The following is a 14702-nucleotide window of genomic DNA, read 5'->3' as shown; positions in this document are numbered from 1 at the left end:
ATAAAGTAAATGAACCACTATAAAATTGCGATGCCTTGTGCGTTTTCCCCTGGGCGCGTCACGGGTGCCTTGCGTTGCGCTCGGGGGTACTGGGGCTGTGAGACATTGGTACCCTCTGGCTCCCTCCCGCTGTGCCCCGTCCCTCATGCATGGCGCTCCACGGCCAATGGTGGGCCAGTCCCCTGGGGCCGTGGGGTGGCATCGCCACGGGCTGATGTGATGTGACGCGTGGAGACTCGCGCAAATGTCATGCAAGCCTCATGTAGATTGCTCCCTGACCCCTCCGAAAACTGGTTTCTCGTCCTCCTGGGCCCCTCCTCTCCTCCTTTGTCGGTCCCCTCTTTCTCCCCAGCCGTTGCGTGTCGGCTGTAGCCTACTCAGCGTCTATCTTACTCTTTTTTCTCTATGTTCTCTGTTCTCTTGGAATGATCTTGCATATGTTTAATACAACCCCTACGTGAACGTGCCATTTGTTAAGCCCCCCTCGGGCGTTGTTGCATGTATACGTGAGTAGCGTTTTGCTCATACGTAACTGTTATCTGTGTAATGCACAATGAAACATAATGTAACAGTTTGCATTTTATTCCAATGTGGCCACTTGGCCGATAAAACAATAAAAATATATCTAAAAAAAAAAAAAAGACCTGGCTCTTCGAGCAGCAGATACATATTTTCTAAATAACTATACATACCTAGAAATATACACATAATCAGAAAAAAAATATTTATCAACATAGGCATATGCAGTCCATAGTTGTTTGAATATGGTGGTTATGAAGGAAAGAGCCAACTCTTGAGTAGTTTTCTGAAGACAAGAAAGTTATCTGTGGCTCTTATAGTTGGGGGTAATGAATTCCATAGTTTGGCTGCTTGAACAGAGAAGGATGTACCACCTATAGTCTTTTTCTTGTATGGTGGTGTTCTAAGCGGGTGCCAATCTTGAGCGGAGGTTTCTTTGTTGGATGTATTTGGTTATTTTGTTTCTGATAAAAAGCGGTCCTGTTCCATGTATAGCTTTGTGGGTGATACAAAGCAGCTTGAAAGTGCATCTTCTGGCAACGGGGAACCAGTGTAGTGCTCTCAAGGCAGGGGAGATGTGGGCTTGCAGCTTTACATGTAATAGTAGCCTGGCAGCGGAATTCTGGATACGTTTTAGTTTTTTCATAATAGATAGAGATGATCCATGGTAGAGGCCATTGGCATAATCCAGTTTGGATAGTACAAGCGAGATAGTAGCTTGCACCTTGTGTGGAAATCCGAGGTGGGGGAAGATGCGTCGTAAAGTCTTCAAGGTGGTGAAGCTTGTTCGTGCTAATTTGTCCACTTGGGCATTCATAGTTAACTTGGAATCCATGGTGATTCCTAGGTTTTTAACTTCCTTGGATAATTGAGGAGGTGGTCCGAGATCATCAGGCCAAACGCACAGAGGGTCATAATTTTTGCAGTCACCACATATGAGTATTTCTGTTTTGGAGGTATTGAGTTTGAGATGGCACCAGGTCATCCACTGATCAACGGCTCTGAGGCATTACATCAGGCATTCTGTTAATGGCAACTCAACATCTCCCATCCATCACATAGCTATTGATTAGAGTCCCCCCAGAACCACATGGGCTCTAGAGTACATACTTTAATGAACCCTTTGTTAAATAAAAGCTGGCAAACATAAACAAAATCATGTTTCTTCGATTAATCCGCAAGACGCTATCACTTGTCAGCCGTATCAGGTGGTTTGAGGTAATTGAGGTTAACCCTGATTGGGCGACAGCTCCATGTGCTCAGGCTCCTGAGCCGGACCAGCTGGCAGGGTTGTCTCCTTTACAATTTCAGGACTTGACCTTGGCAAGTGTTCGAAATGCGAAGTGTCCAGAGTGATGGATTGTTCAGGACAATGTGCCATCACCATAGTTCCTTTGCACGCCACAACCTGTAAAGGGTCCACAGCGAAAGGAATGTCTGTTCTCCTTTTATATTTCTGTCTGACCAATTCCCAGTGTCCTTTGTCAAAGGCTGTCTCTTGAGCATGGTGATTCTGATCTGCGAATGTTTTCATGTTCCGCTTTCGAGCAGTGACTGTGTCTTGAATCTTCTCAGCATTCACAGATTGATCTGGAGTACACTGAGGTAGATTCATTCTGATAGCACTCACAAAGAGCAAAGTGGCTGGACTCTCAGCAGTTCTGGAGTGAGGAGTTGATCGATAGGCCCAAAGGCCCGACATCGCTCAATTCAGGACGATTCTTTTCATGGACGCTCATTGAATGACTCTTGAGAGTGCCCAAAAATCGTTCAATTACGGCATTGGCTTGGGGCCAGAGGGGCGTACTCTTTTGGTGTTTTACATTGAGACTGATGAGGACCTCTTTGAACTCTTTGTTGATAAAGGGTGGGCCATTATCAGATTTGAGAATTTAGGGATGACTCATGTTGCAAAAATGTCATCAAGCCATTCTATGACCTTGTCATGAGTTGTCAAGGATGGGTCTTCCACCCAAGGGAAACGTGAATATTCATCTATGACTACCAGGAGATGGTGTCCTTTTCCTAAAGGCCCACAAAATTAAACTGCAACTCTCTACCACGCATGGGCAGGAAGATCAGATATGGTTACTGGATGTTGCATCACTTTGGGTTATAGACAGTTGCAAATGTGGCATGGCTTTAGCTCTCTCATCTAGCTAAGGGAATCACCTGATCTCTCAGTATTCTTTTAGTGGCTACAACCCCACGGTGTCCTTAAGGGGCCATCTCAATGATCCACTGTCTGAGGCCTCCAGGGGTGACAATTCTTGAGCCTCTTGGTATCACACTTTCTTGGGAGTCTGCTAACTCATCCTGTACATTCTTGAACTTTTGGAATTCAACATCATTGGTCAGCGGTGGTTTTTCTGTACCACAATTGTGTAGAAATCAGTTCTTTCATTACAACCATGTCTTTGTCTGTATTGATTGCAGCAATGATTTGTTCCACCAATATAGCCACTAGTGGCTGGCGTGCAGGTTAAAGTTGAGATATGCCTCAGCTGTCTTGGAATTCAAGCTGTAACGATGCAGCAATACTCATGAATAGCAGTCTGATGCATTTTGATCCTTCTGGTTTATGAACAATTTGATAATCATATTCCTGAAGTCTTCACACCCACCTCTCTATTCAAGGGGACAAACATTGTGAGCAATGCCTGGTGGTCCATGATAATGGTGAATTGTTTTCCACAGAGAAATACATGAAAGTGCTTGCAGTCTCACACTACTATGTTGAGAAAGTATTGCCCTTAGCCCTAGGCTCACATCAAACTTTAATTCAGTATGCAACTTGGGGTCAAAGCAGGCCATTTCCGTTGCATTCTCAAGTACATGCTTACGCCTTTGAAACTCTGCTTACATTCTGGAGACCACTGGAAACCACTGGAATGGTACATTTTGCTTTGTCAGGTCTCTTAATGGGACACTCACTGTAGCAAAATTGTAGTTATATCTTGAACAATAACAGCCCATGCCTAAAAAGTATCTTAGCATGGTGACATCTTGGGGGGAGATGTGGATGAAAGTACTTGCACCTTGTCTAGGTCAGGAGTCATTCCCTCATCAGAAAATATGTGCCCACAAATTTGAGTTTGGACCTGTGAAACTCACATTTTGCCGCATTCAGAGTGAGGCCTGCATCCGGGATTAGCTGGCACACTTTGGTCAGGACGTTATTGTGTTCTTTTTGTGTTTGCCCAAACACCAGTATGTCATCACTGTAATTGAAAGCATCCGTAACAAGCTGAATTACTCAACGGATAATACCCTGAAATATTTCAGCAGCCAAAACTAACTCTCGCAATGCCGGTCAGGACTGCTGTTGCTGTGGCGGTCTGACTGCCACATTAGGATCCTGGTTGGGTTCTGCCTTCTCCCCTGGGATCAGTGAGCCTGACGGGTTTACGGCGGGTGGCGGTCGCAATCATCCAGGGCGACGCTGCATGCAGCTCCCCATTCCTGTTTATGACCTCTTTCTCCGCCAGCCTATTCATGCGATTTTACCACCATGAAAAGGCTGGTGGAGTACAGGTGCAGGGGCCCCTTGCCCAGCACCCTCGCAATGTTCACTGTCTGTTGTGCAGACAGTGAACATTGGGAGGGTGCTGGTGCACCCTGCAGTCGACAGCATTACAGATGCCTCGATTTTGAGCGAGAGACAACGCTGCCGCCACTTTCCCACTAGGCTGACTTGCGGAAACATCAGTTTCCATCCATCAGCTTAGCAAGAAGCTCGTAATAGGTCCGGCGGGGAGGTAGCCAATGTGGCAGCAACATCTGCATCAGAAGTTCGGTGGATGGGTCTTCAGGTCCACCGAACCTCTAATCAGGCCCTCATTTTCTTATACCTGAACAAACCAATATGAGTAAAAAGATAGTAATGTAACTGCAGTTGTCCTCGATCTTGAGTTGATGGTATCCTTTATTCAGGTCAAGGCGAGAGAACACTTTGGCTCCGTTCAAGTGCATGATCATGTCTGCTATGTGTGGATCTCGATGTCGCTCTCCGTCTCTCTCTCAGTGGCTTTGCCTGCCTGGCGCATACCAAAGCAAATGTGCACCGCTCCATTAGTGTCCTTTTTTTTAATTACTACTATGGGTGAGACCCATTGTGTGGGGCAGGTGGAGAGTTTGATGATGTCATGTTTTAAGAGGGCTTCCAAAGCAACAGGGCCAATGTCTTTGTTGATATGAAGCTGTACTTTCATTTTCTTGAAGTTTTCCAGGCCATAGAAAAGCAACGGGAATTGGCTTGTAATTTCTGACTGGACACAGAGGTTATAATTGAAGGATATCTGTCCCATGCCAGCGGCAGAGGCAAAACTGAGTAAACAGGCACTCAGCAAAGTTCCTTTTAGAATGTGAATGGTGGCTGGCACCAATGTCTTTTTGTATTGCATTTTCACGAAGAACAACCCCTGGCTTTGCGGTGATTCAAAAGAAGCCCCACTATACACCTCATGCCCGATGGAATGAGGCGAGGCAAAGGAGATAAGATGTTAAACTTTTCTATTGGCATGATGTTAATCAGCTCTCCACTGGCTATGATGAAGGTTATCAGGTGATCGTTTACCTTTACCTTGACTTTGGAACATTTTCCAAATGAGGTTTGCTGCTCTGTTTGCTGAACTTTCTTTGGACGTGATCCTCCTTGTAGGTAGCCATCCCCACATGTGCATGCTTTCTTTTGGTGGATATCATTAGTGCACATCCTTATTCTTCATTAGCGCTTGATAGTGATGTTTGTGAAACTTTGTACAATAAGCTTGATGATGATTGGCTCTACCTGGTTTCTATTTGTCATAGCTGATGTTGCTTTTTGGTTTTATAGGCATGGCGCAAATGCTTCAGAAAGTTCTTGCTGCCATTTGCTCCTGCCATTGTGATGAACTCAAATTTTCTTCAGCCCGGCACACAGTTATAAATTGGCTCTCTCTTCCACAATCTTTGCATATTTGTCCCATGATGAGCAAGAAGGCTGCACCCATGAGTAAGGAAACAACACAATTTTAACTTTGGCAATCTTGCTGTGTAAATCATAGTTTTATTGTCAAGTCAGATGCAGAATGACATTATTAAGTTCAATACATGGTTTTATCCCAAACAACATCAAACTTTTAAGATCTGGATTCTTGGTGGAAGCAGGATGACTAACATCATGTAGTGTTGTTACTTCTAAACATTTCAATACAAACATTAGTGAAAACATTCCTGTATTTTATTATCAATATCGTATTTTTGCCATTTTAAAATTGGGATGTTTTATCTCCATTAGATTATTCGACATATACAATGGCACTGGTTGTCAAACGTCCCAGAGCATGCGAGTCACACACTTGTGTCATCTCAGCAGCCATATTCAAGTGTCTTCGGTTTCTAGGAAGAGGGGTTCACCGCTTTAGGTTTCCACGGTGCTCTAGGGCACACTGGAACAAATGGTTCTGGCTGATGTCCTTGTCTATGGCCAGATGCGTGCCCATCTCCATACTTGACGAGAGCAGCAGTTCGAAAGGGGCTGAGACCGGGAATACTTAAGATTGCAGGCTAGATGAAAATATAAAACACATCAGCACACTCATATTTTGGACAATCAGATACTATATACCACATATCATATAGAAATGGGAATATGATCAACTAAGGGCCTGATTCAGAAAGGTAAATTTAAACTTTCATGTAAGTTTACAATTCTTATTCACAAAGGGATTTATTATGTTTAAGAGTGTGGAGTCTCTGCACATAATTTAAGTATGGAGACTCACGCTCTTAAAGATAACTACTCGTAAAACCCTTTGTGAATACCAAACAACTATAAACTTACAGAAAAGTTTAAGTTTAGCTTTGTGAATAAGTGTTTTCATGATAATTTATAAAACATCATGAGCACTGGTCAAAAAGCTTGGAAAATTAAATGACAGTCGACTTTCGTTTCTATGTTATTTGCCAACAAAAGAAAGCCCCCACCCGACTCAATACTCAAAGTCAAATATGTTGTGCCAAGGGTACCATCTGGGCACTGTACAAAGTGCCAGGAAGACACAAGGAAATTGGTTCTTAACTATTAAGTGGCTGCATCTCATCCTTTCTGGTAAGGGACTGTCCATTTATAAGACAAGAAAAAACTGATGCTTGAAAATTCAGTGACTGTATCCTTCTCACATTGGCATGGGCATAAAGACATTTGCTCATTACAGAGTCCATGTCAACCCTACGAGCATGGATCTACCCAAACACAAAACACAAAGGAGGGGTATTCATAAGACGTATTTTGTGGTATGCTAGTAGTACTACAGTAGAACTATTTACATTATCACAAAATAATATTAACTAGCCTACTGGCAGAGACCTCGCCTCGTATTTTTTCTGGGAGATTTCCACCATGCTGCAGGAGAACTCCACACTCATAAGCCTACTTTTTAGTAGTAAATGTGGGAAGGACAATGGAGAGCCACTGGAATATTGGAAATACTTGTTCCTAAATGGAGGGGGGGACATACTTCCAAAGTTGCTGCAGACCCTAAAGATGACTAAATAATAGTAAAAGCACTCCAGCCAACCCTTGTGGTAAGTCAAGTCCCAGACAAGGCCACCCACATGTACTGAAATGCACTCCCATTGAAAACAATAGAGACTGGTAAATAAAATAACACCGATCAGAAATAATATTAAGTAAATAAAACAATTTTAACAATTGAAATATATATATATATATATATATATATATATATATATATATATATATATATATAGTAAGACCTGGCATCTTGGTATGGTCTCCCCTGTCTTTATTGCCTCTGCTTTCCATGTTTTGACTGTGTGATGGACTCTGTTTTTAATATTTTTAGTACTCTGGGCACTTTACCACTGCTGACCAGTGCTAAAGTGCAAGTGTCCCCTGTGTAACTTGTATGTGTACTTGGCTTTTCCATGACTGGCATATTTAATTTACTACTAAGTCCCTAGTAAAGTGCAGTAGAGGTGCCCAGGGCCTGTAAATCAAATGCTACTAGTAAGCCTGCAGCACTGGTTGTGCCACCCACATGAGTAGCCCTGTAAACATGTCTCAGACCTGCCACTGCAGCATCTCTGTGTTCAGTCTTCCACTGACAATTCAACCTGGCAAGTGTACCCACTTGCCAGGCCCAAACCTTCCATTTTTGTACATGTAAGACACCCCTAAGATAGGCCCTAGGTAGCCCCAAGGGAAGGGTGCAGTGTATTTTAAACATGTAATAGTGTGTTTTCCGTATCCTAACAGTGAAATACTGCAAAATTTGTTTTTCACTATTGCAAGGCAATTCTCTCTCATAGGCTAACCTGGGGTCTGCCTTTAAATAACCTTAAAGTGCTGTTTCCTGTTGAGAGCAGATAGAGATGTGGAGTTTGGGGTCTCTGAACTCACAATTTAAAAATACACCTTTTAGTGAAGGTGGTTTTTAGATTGTCAGTTTGAAAATGCCACTTTTAGAAAGTGGGCATTTTGTTGCTTAAACCATTCTGTGACTCTGCCTGTTTGTGGATTCCTTGTCTGGGTCAGACTGATAGTTGGACTGTTTATGAAGCTCCTCTAGACAGTGACACGAAGAGAGCTGGAGTGTAGCTTGCATAATCTGATGAACCATCTGGGCTAAAATGGAGGGATGAGAGGACACTTACACCTGAATGGGCTGTGTCTGCCCTCAGACAATGCAGTCTCCAACCCCCTGGTGTGTGTCTGGGGGCAGGCCTGGGCAAGGCAGGATCTTGAGGAACAACAGAGAATTTCCTTTGAAGTTTGCCTACTTCAAAGGCAGGAAGGGGTATCAGTAGTGGACCCAAAACCCCAAACTTTAGAATTCTTCAAGATTTACTTCTGGAACTAAGAGGAACCTCTTCCAAGGAGAAGAGCTGAAGAGATGAGGAGAAGTGCTGCTCATGCTTGAGACTTTTCTATGTTGGGCTATCCTGTAGTTGCTGCTTCTGCCTGTGAAAGGGGAAAAAGACTTGACTTTGTGGTATATTCCTGCTTGAGAAGAATCTCCAAGGGCTTAGATTGAGCTTGCCTCCTGTTTTGAAGTCTCAGGTCCATCAAAGACTTCCTCTGCCAGTACCTGGACTCTCTGCTGAGAATCCTGCCCTGCCAAGTGTTGCCCCATCCAGTCACTCAGCCCTTGAAAGGTGAAGGTGGTAGAAAAAGGACGGAAATCCACACACAGGAAGATGTGCAGGGAAAATTTCAAGAAACCACCTGCAACATGGCTGAAAAAGGCACACCACCCACTTTGCGGCTGAAATCGCTGCTCCATCTGCATTGCGGCAGGGAGATCAACACATTGCAGCAGGAGAAATGACACAATACCCGCTTGCAGCTACTGATAACGACGCAAAACCCACGCTGCTTGGGTTTTCCAACACCGTATGACTGGATTTCTCACACATCGTCGCTGGGTGTCAAAGTCATTGTGGACCTGTGCGTATCCGAGGTGCCCTGTCTGAAAATCGACACATTGCTCTCTTGTGGGGGAGAAAAATGACGCATTGCCTACCTGACGGGAGATGAAAAGACGCACGGTCTCACTTGCAAATAAGGAATCAATGCATTGCTGACTTTTCCTAGGCACGCAAGCCTGTGCGGCTTTATTTTTTTCTCAAACCAGGTACTTTGTGTAAAATCAACGTTTCCATTGTTTTCTATGGAGTAAGACTCTTTTTACTTTGAAAATTCATATCTTGACTTGTGTATGTTGGACTTTTGTTATTTTGGTCTTGTTTCATTTAGATAAATATTCTCTATTTTTCCAAACTGGTGTGGTGTCCATTTTGTAGTGTTTTCACTGTGTTACTGTGTGTGTGGGTACAAATACTTTACACATCAACCTCTGAGATAAACCTGGCTGCTTGTGCCAAGCTACCAAGGGGGTAAGGAGGGGTTATCTTGAATGGGTATCTCAACTGACCTGATTAGAGTGAGGGTCCCTTCTTGGACAGAGTGCAAACTGACTGCCAACCAGAGACCCTATTTCTAACACTGGTGATCAGCAGTTGGGGTTGGACTTGTTTTTGTACTTGACATACAGTGATTAAGTGTACACTACTCTTTTCAGTGCAGACCTTTACACAACCACATACTACTTTTATTTGCTGTTTCTCTTTTAGAACTTTTTCCTGCTTCCATTTTTGATTTTGAAATTCTCAGTGGGAACTCTTTTTTCTGCCTTAGAAGATTGCACTTTTGACTTGCCAACAAGTCTCAATCTATAGATGCACCAGCTGTAGCTGTTTTTGAGTTTGAGAAGCTGGATCGTTACACAGTTGCCAAAATGAAACAGTTCTGTAAGGATCTTACATGCCCCATTAAGAGCTCCACCAGGGAGCAGGAGCTGCGAAACCAAGAAGGCTGGGGGGGTACACAGAGGAGGATGTGCAAAGTAATCACAGTGGTATAGAAGATGTACTGTTCTGACTGAGGGGAGGGTCTTCAGGGAAGTAGCAGTGTGTCATCCAAGGGTCTGACTCCTGAAGAGTTTCAAGGCAGACAGGCAGAGAGGGTACACCTGTTTGAGTTAGAGAAGCTTAAGATGGAGTGGGAGCTGGAAGAGAGGAGGATGGCCATTGAAGAGAAGAAGATGGTCCTGGCTTATCAGCTTAGTTTGAGGGAACTAGCTCAGAGGAGCCAGTCTAGTAGAGATGGTGGATGTAGTACCAGAGGAGGGTGCACACTCCCAAAGACCTAGTAAAGAATTACAAGAGAGAGGATGACATATACTTGTGGTTTAAGGGGTATGGGTCTGCTCTCCATATGAACATGGTCCCTGGAGCACATTGGGGGGTCTGTTGAAGCACTTTGAGGTAGAGGGGAGGGATACTCTGACATCCCTAGGAGATCCTCAGGGGCTCACTTACTCTATCATGAAGGTTGCCCTACTCACAAGGTATGGCTTACCCCTGAGCAGTACAAGGACAAGCTTGGGTCCTACAAAAAGAAAGAATCCCAAAGAATGTGTTGACTCTTTCTTCAGGTCACTGGATGGGTGGGTGAAGGGCAGTAAGGTAACAGCTTATGAGGGGCTTTACAACTTAATTGCTTTGGAGCACTTGTACAGTCTTTGTTTTCCCGAGCTGCACCAGCGCCTAATTGACAGCAAGCTGACTGACCCCAGAAAGCTTGTGCATTAAGCAGACCATTGGGAGAGCACCAGGGTCCAGAGGAGGTAAGGGGGGGGGCACACCAAGAGTGGGCAGGATCCCCATCAGAAGAAGTGGGGCAAGGGTAAACAGCGGGAGTTCTCTAAAGGGCTCCAACCTAGTTCCCGGGGTAAGGATGCCCAACCCCCAGTTGAAAAGAAGCCATGGTTTTCTAAAGGGAAATCCTGCAGACGGGTGTCCCTGTAAGTGTTATGCATGTGACCAGGTGGATCATGTGAGGAGGGATCCCAAATGTCCCAAGTAGACCCCGGCACCCACTGTGCTCAGTCACAAGGTTTGGCCAGTGTAGTGCTTGGGGAGGAGTTGGTTCCAGGTATGTGGGAGCCAGCTGATATGACCCATGCCTCACTAGGGGGCAGTGAGCTGGTCCAGAGAACTCTCATGACTAAAAACACTAATAAATACAGACAGTGGGTGACCGTCAATGGACAGAGGGTGGAGGATCTGAGAGACACAAGAGCCAGTGTGACTATTGTGAGGAGTCACCATGTGTCTGAAGAGCAAATAGATCCACATGTACCTCACTAAGTAGTGGCAGTAGACAACTCAGAGTGCCTTGCAGAGTGGTGCAGGTTCCCTTTGAATGGGGGGTGGTCTCAGGTGCCTTGAGAATAGCTGTGAGTCTGACCATGCCTGTAGATTGTCTGCTTGGCAATGACCTGGAGAATTCCTCTTAGAAGGGGGTGGAACACAGGTCTTGCTTGGAGATGTTGGGTCTGCCTGGGTGGATGTGTGTCCACCCAGTTAATGGCAGCCTGTCAGGGTAATCAGGAGACCCTGGAGCCTGAAAGAGTTGCCCAGGTGTCTGCCAGAAGGAGGAAGGGCAAGGGGCATGGGAAACCAGCTCCAGAAGTTCCCACGGTCCGGGAGGAGGTTGAATCTTAGAGGGATGTGTGGGAAACTGGCAACTTGTTGCAGTACACCCCCGACACACTTTTTGCCTGGTTTCTGGATGCACCGTGGACTACAGTGCACTGGGATCCTGCTAACCAGTGCCAGCGTTTGTTCCCTAAAACATTGTAAAAGTACTTGGATACACCTTTAGCTACCACTATAAGTCCCTAGTAAAAGGTACTTAGGAGCCCAGGCCGTGGGGTACTAACGGTAGGCCCTTGAGGGCAGCAGCACTGATTGTGACACCCTCTAGGCCCATCCATCCAGATGCACCCAGCACTGCCATTGCAGGCTGGGTGTCCTGCTGCAAACCTAAAACACAAACTCGACATAGCACACTTCCTGTGTGTCCTGTCCATCATATACTGCATTTACTATTGATAAGACATCCTTCTGTCATGCCTTACAGCCCTTAAGGCAGGGTGCTCCATACTATATGTGAGGGTATAGTTGCTTGAGTAATATTCCCCTACTGTGTCCTTGCCACACCTGGGATACAGTGAGTGAACAGAGCAGCCATTTTAATATATCTGCTTGACATTGGTCAACAAGAGTTTCCCAGCTACATGATGGCTACTCTGAACCCTGGGTTGTTTGGTATCAAACAACTCAGAACCATAAATCCAAACTGTTACCAGTTCTGGGTTTATTATAAAATGTATCAAGGGGTCACCTTAGAGGTGCCCCCAGCAAAAGCTAACTACCCTGGCATGTTTGCAGACTGGTTCTATCCAGCCTGCCACCTCCAGACAGCCAACATACAAACTTTGGGGGAGAGCCCTTCCTCTGTGGTTTGTAAAACAATGCCCTTCCTGGGTGGAGGGGCTAACACACCCTCCCTCAGGAATGTGCACTGCCCAGGCAGTGAGCTTCAAAGGGCCTACTGCCCTTGAAACTCGACCCTCAGGCCTGCTGTTAGCAGCAGATGGCCTCTCCCTTTGCAAATCCCCACTTTTGGCAGGAGCAGAGAGAAGACAGCACCAAGAAGATCCAAAGTCAGAGAACTGTGGACCTGCTGAAGAAGGTGCCAAACCCTGTCTTCTGCACCTCGGTCCCGACAATTGCTGCGGAGGAGGAGCTGACCATTGGACTGACTTCGAGAAAACCTGAGGACCTCCAGGCTTTGCCAATAGCCTGTGATCTCCCTCCAGAGTGGAGGTACCACTCTACAAAACAGCAAGAAGCAACAAGCTAGTGAGAGTTACTTCACTGACCAAACAACAACTCCTGAACCGGAAGTTGTAGCCAGACCCAACAACACACAGATGACCATGAGGACAAACCCTGCAAGTGTGCCAAGTTTGGTGGCACTGTGTCCTCCAGTGGCCGAACAGAACCAATACCCTGTGTGCCAGTCAGTGGGCATTGGATTCCAAGAAATCCAGCTCCCCCCGAGCTGAATCCGACCAGGATGAAGCCCCAGTCAAGGGACTTCAGGAACACCCTGTACCTCCCGCCAGAGTTCCTCCATTGTCCTGTAAGCCGCCTTCAAAGAGACGTACCTCCAAAGGGCTCCATTGCGCACAGCTCCTAGATCACCAACTCCCTCTGTACCCAGCTGCCCTGTTCTCTGCAACAAGGAACAAACTGTGCTCCAAGGGTCCCTTACCCCTTGCGACCTTGACACCACAAGGGTACACCAAAGCACCACTTTTAAAGCTGCAAGAACAGACCTTTTCCAAGTGGTCCCCTTCAGATGCCCTTCACCAGCTCCAAGAGACTTTTTTACCGCTGCTCCCACCGGAACCAGGAGCCGTCTGAACTTCTCCCGCTGGCACAGCGTTCCCACCAATGACCTCGACCAAGCTGCAAAAGGGGAACTTGGTAACAGAACCGTGTGATTTTATATGCATTTTTAAAAGTGACTGACTATTGATTCCTATGGTGTGTAACTATGCACAGAAAGGCTGCATTTATTAAAACTTCAAAAATTCATATTTTCAAAAGTACTTAGCCATTTCTGATAATCCTGGTCTTAATAATTATATAAAATTCTGAAGTATTTTTGTGAATTGGTCTCGAGTTATTCCTTTGTGGGTGTGTGTGGTGCATGATTGATATTGTGACTATAACAAATGCTTTGCACTTCTCCAAGATTAGCCTAACTGTTTGACTAAGCTACCTCAAAAATTAGTGTTAGGTTATCTAATTTTTACCTCTGGACCCCCTGCACAGTTTGCCTAGCTTTGCACACTACATAGAGGGCCAGTCTCCTACATGATGCCCCGGAGCCTACAGGAGAACAGGTGGCTGAACTGCGGGAGGTCCCTGAGCTGACTCAGTGGCAGCAGGAAGGGGGACCCACCAGGGAAGCTTTCTGTGAGGCACAGAAGACATGCCCTATTCTGGAGGGTTTGCGGCAGCAGGCTGCAAACCAGGCATCTGGCAAGGAGTCTGGTTTACGTCTGACTTATTGGGAGGATGGCCTCCTATATCGTGAGCCTAAGGTTGCTGAGCCAGGGTCAGCCTGTGTGCTGGTGGTACCCCAGTGCTTCAGAGCATTCCTACTGGGTCTGGCTCATGATCTGCCTTTAGCTGGACCTTTGGGACAGGACAAGACCTTTGAATGGCATGTCACCCACTTTTACTGGCCCCAGATGCGCAGGCACTCAGATGCACACTGGAGGTCTTGCCAAACTTGTCAGGCAAGTGGCAAGAGTGGGGGGAAATGTAAGGATCCCCTCCAACCTTTTCCTGTGGTCAGCACCCCCTTTAAAAGGGTTGGTATTGACATTGTGGGGTCTCTATATGTATAGTTTGCAGTTTGATTCTCTGGCCTGGGGGTGTATTCCTGTGATCAAGGTCCCCAAATGACTGAAACCTGTTGGTTAGTTGTGTGTGACTTCACACAGTAAATCATGATTGTCACCCACGAGTGCCGGCTTTTGGTTGGTTTTACTAAGTAATGCAAGGTGATTGGATTATATATTATATGTAATGTAAACAATACATGTTAATTATTTTAAAACTTTAACTTGTAATATTAAGCACTTTAAAATAAAATGAAATTAATCTTTTAGTAATAAATTAAAAATAATGTAATTATTTATACACATAACCTTTAACAACATTTAACACCTATCAAATAAAAATACAAATGC

At 45.3% G+C, this 14702-nt stretch overlaps 1 protein-coding gene across 2 annotated transcripts in view; it reads right to left on the bottom strand.

The window, feature by feature from the left end:
• LOC138265425 (uncharacterized) overlaps positions 1 to 14702 on the bottom strand; it is a 226152-nt gene that overhangs the window by 14984 nt on the left and 196466 nt on the right. The window contains exon 19 of one of the 2 annotated variants that reach the window (XM_069213122.1): positions 5530 to 6066. The exons of the other annotated variant lie outside the window; for it this stretch is intronic. Coding sequence (XP_069069223.1) covers positions 5899 to 6066 — 168 coding nt within the window. The 3' untranslated portion in view covers positions 5530 to 5898. Of the gene's footprint in view, positions 1 to 5529; positions 6067 to 14702 lie in introns of those variants that run through there. 2 annotated transcript variants of the gene reach the window in all.

The sequence above is a fragment of the Pleurodeles waltl genome, chromosome 11, assembly GCF_031143425.1.
Source record: "Pleurodeles waltl isolate 20211129_DDA chromosome 11, aPleWal1.hap1.20221129, whole genome shotgun sequence".
Taxonomy (NCBI): domain Eukaryota; kingdom Metazoa; phylum Chordata; class Amphibia; order Caudata; family Salamandridae; genus Pleurodeles; species Pleurodeles waltl.
This window is presented reverse-complemented; position numbering and strand designations above follow the sequence as displayed.